At 43.2% G+C, this 1,966-nt stretch overlaps 1 protein-coding gene across 1 annotated transcript; it reads right to left on the reverse strand.

The window, feature by feature from the left end:
* Window positions 1-488: 488 nt before the first annotated feature.
* PHALS_06779 (retrotransposon ty1-copia subclass) lies at window positions 489-923 on the reverse strand (the record flags this gene model as incomplete). Its single annotated transcript, XM_024720129.1, has 1 exon — window positions 489-923. The coding sequence occupies one exon, from the start codon at window positions 921-923 to the stop codon at window positions 489-491; it is 435 nt and encodes a 144-aa protein (XP_024585358.1).
* Between the last annotated feature and the right edge of the window lie 1,043 nt (window positions 924-1,966).

The following is a 1,966-nucleotide window of genomic DNA, read 5'->3' on the forward strand; positions in this document are numbered from 1 at the left end:
ATAATCTTCTTCGTGTTTTGATGATTCTCATTCCCAAGAACTTGTTAACTTCTCCAAAGTCGTTGATTTGTAAGCTTTTCAGTGAATCAAACAGCTCGTTCATTAAGTCGACATTGGTCCCAGTGACCAATCAATCATCCACGTATATTCCAAATAGTAATATTCCACGATCATCCTTCCTATAAAATAAACATGGTTCAACATCGATTGCTTCAATCCCAAATCGATCAATGTTGTACTAGGTAACCGATTCCATAATCTACTGGCTTGTTTCAAGCCGTAACAATACGATTTCATTTACAGATTTCACACCCAACTCCTTCAATAATTGATCCCGTATCTCCATCCCTTGTGAGATCTTAAAATAAATGGGGATTTCCTCTTCAGCGGATGCTCTAACGTAAGCATTAGGCATATTTTTTCGTGTCTAGCTGGTACCTTCCAGTGTTGCGCCATTGCCAATATCACTTTGGCAGTGATCATCTCCATTACATCCGCATATGTAAGCATGAAATCTCACCAAAGCCTTGTTCATTTCCGCATGCAGTCATTCTTGCTTTGTGTCTTTCTTTTCCACCTTGTGCGTTGTTCGTGGTCTTAAATACCCATTTGGTATTCAGTGTTTTCATGTCTTCTGTCTTCATCACTGGTTTCCACGTGCCGTTCTGTTCTAATGAGTCAGGTTCGGACTTAATCGCAACAGTCCATAGGTTTTTATCCTTGGTCTTCATTGCTTGATTGTAGGCTCTAGGAACGTTGATCACTAGATTGGCAGTCTCCTCATTGCTCTTTTGCTTTGAAGTTTGTCTTGTAATCATTTTCTTAGCAGATCTCTTATTGTTCTTCTTGTTCAAAGCCTTGTTCGACTTGGACCTCTTTGTCACTTCGATTTTCTTGTCTCCTGCTGGGTGCTGGTCATCCATTGCTCCTCCATCGTCCTGGTTTTGAAGCACATTCTGTGCTCTCGCTTGCAGCTCTGCATTTTAGGCCTCCGTGAACGTCTCTTTAAACTTCAAGTGAGTGGTGAAAATCACCTTCTTCGAGTCATGTAGGTAAACTATGTATCCTTTGATTTCTTCTAGAATTCCCAGGATGGTACCTGACCCTAGACGCTTCTTTAGAGCGGATCTTGCTTTCCCTGGGTCTTTAAAGATTTATGTCGTACCTATCTTTATTTACCTTTTTAAACACTCGGCATAGCGATCCGAACACAGCTATGTCTCTCACGCTTGCTGTGCTGTCAGTCAAAGCCTCAATTGGTGACGTCCTTCCAGCATTCAATCTGGATAAGCTTCTGTTCAGGATGACGCACGCGTATTTCACGGCGTCGCCCCAGAATTGTAGTGGTAAGTTTCTGGCAAACAGCATGCTTCTCGCCATACCCATGATTGTTCTGTGCATTCATTCGGCCTTGCCGTTCGACGCTTGATTGTAAGGTTCCGACATTTGTCTCTCTATTCCAGACCTGTTGCAGAACCAATCTACGTTGGCATACTCGCCACCCCCATCAGTACGCAGCACGCTATCCTTGCAATTAAATCGCTTCTCGAAATACACTAAGAAATGCTCAAACTGCTTCGCTGCTTGATCCTTAGTTTTAGCCAGGAATACTCGACAATAATTCGTCTTATGGTCGACGAAGTTGATCAAGTATCTATTGCTTAATCTGTCCCTTGGTGTGATAGGGCCCTTAATATCACTTACTGTTACACCTCCAATGCGATCGATAGGTTCATTGGATCCTGTATCATTCCTGGGTTACTTGTTTCTTGTCTGCTTGCCTTCGTGGCAAGCTACACAGACTTTCCGTGTATCATTCGTTATTTCTATGCCTGAATCTGGGTTCTTGGCGATTCTTTCGATCGTGTCATAGGCCAGATGTCCCAAACGCTGGTGCAAGTTGGTCAAGGTGTCCCTCACAGGGGCTATACTGTCTTCCTTTGCATTCGATGTGAGTGCTGAGAGC

Source organism: Plasmopara halstedii (genome assembly GCF_900000015.1).
Source record: "Plasmopara halstedii genome assembly, contig: Scaffold_3060, whole genome shotgun sequence".
Classification (NCBI taxonomy): Eukaryota; Oomycota; class Peronosporomycetes; order Peronosporales; family Peronosporaceae; genus Plasmopara; species Plasmopara halstedii.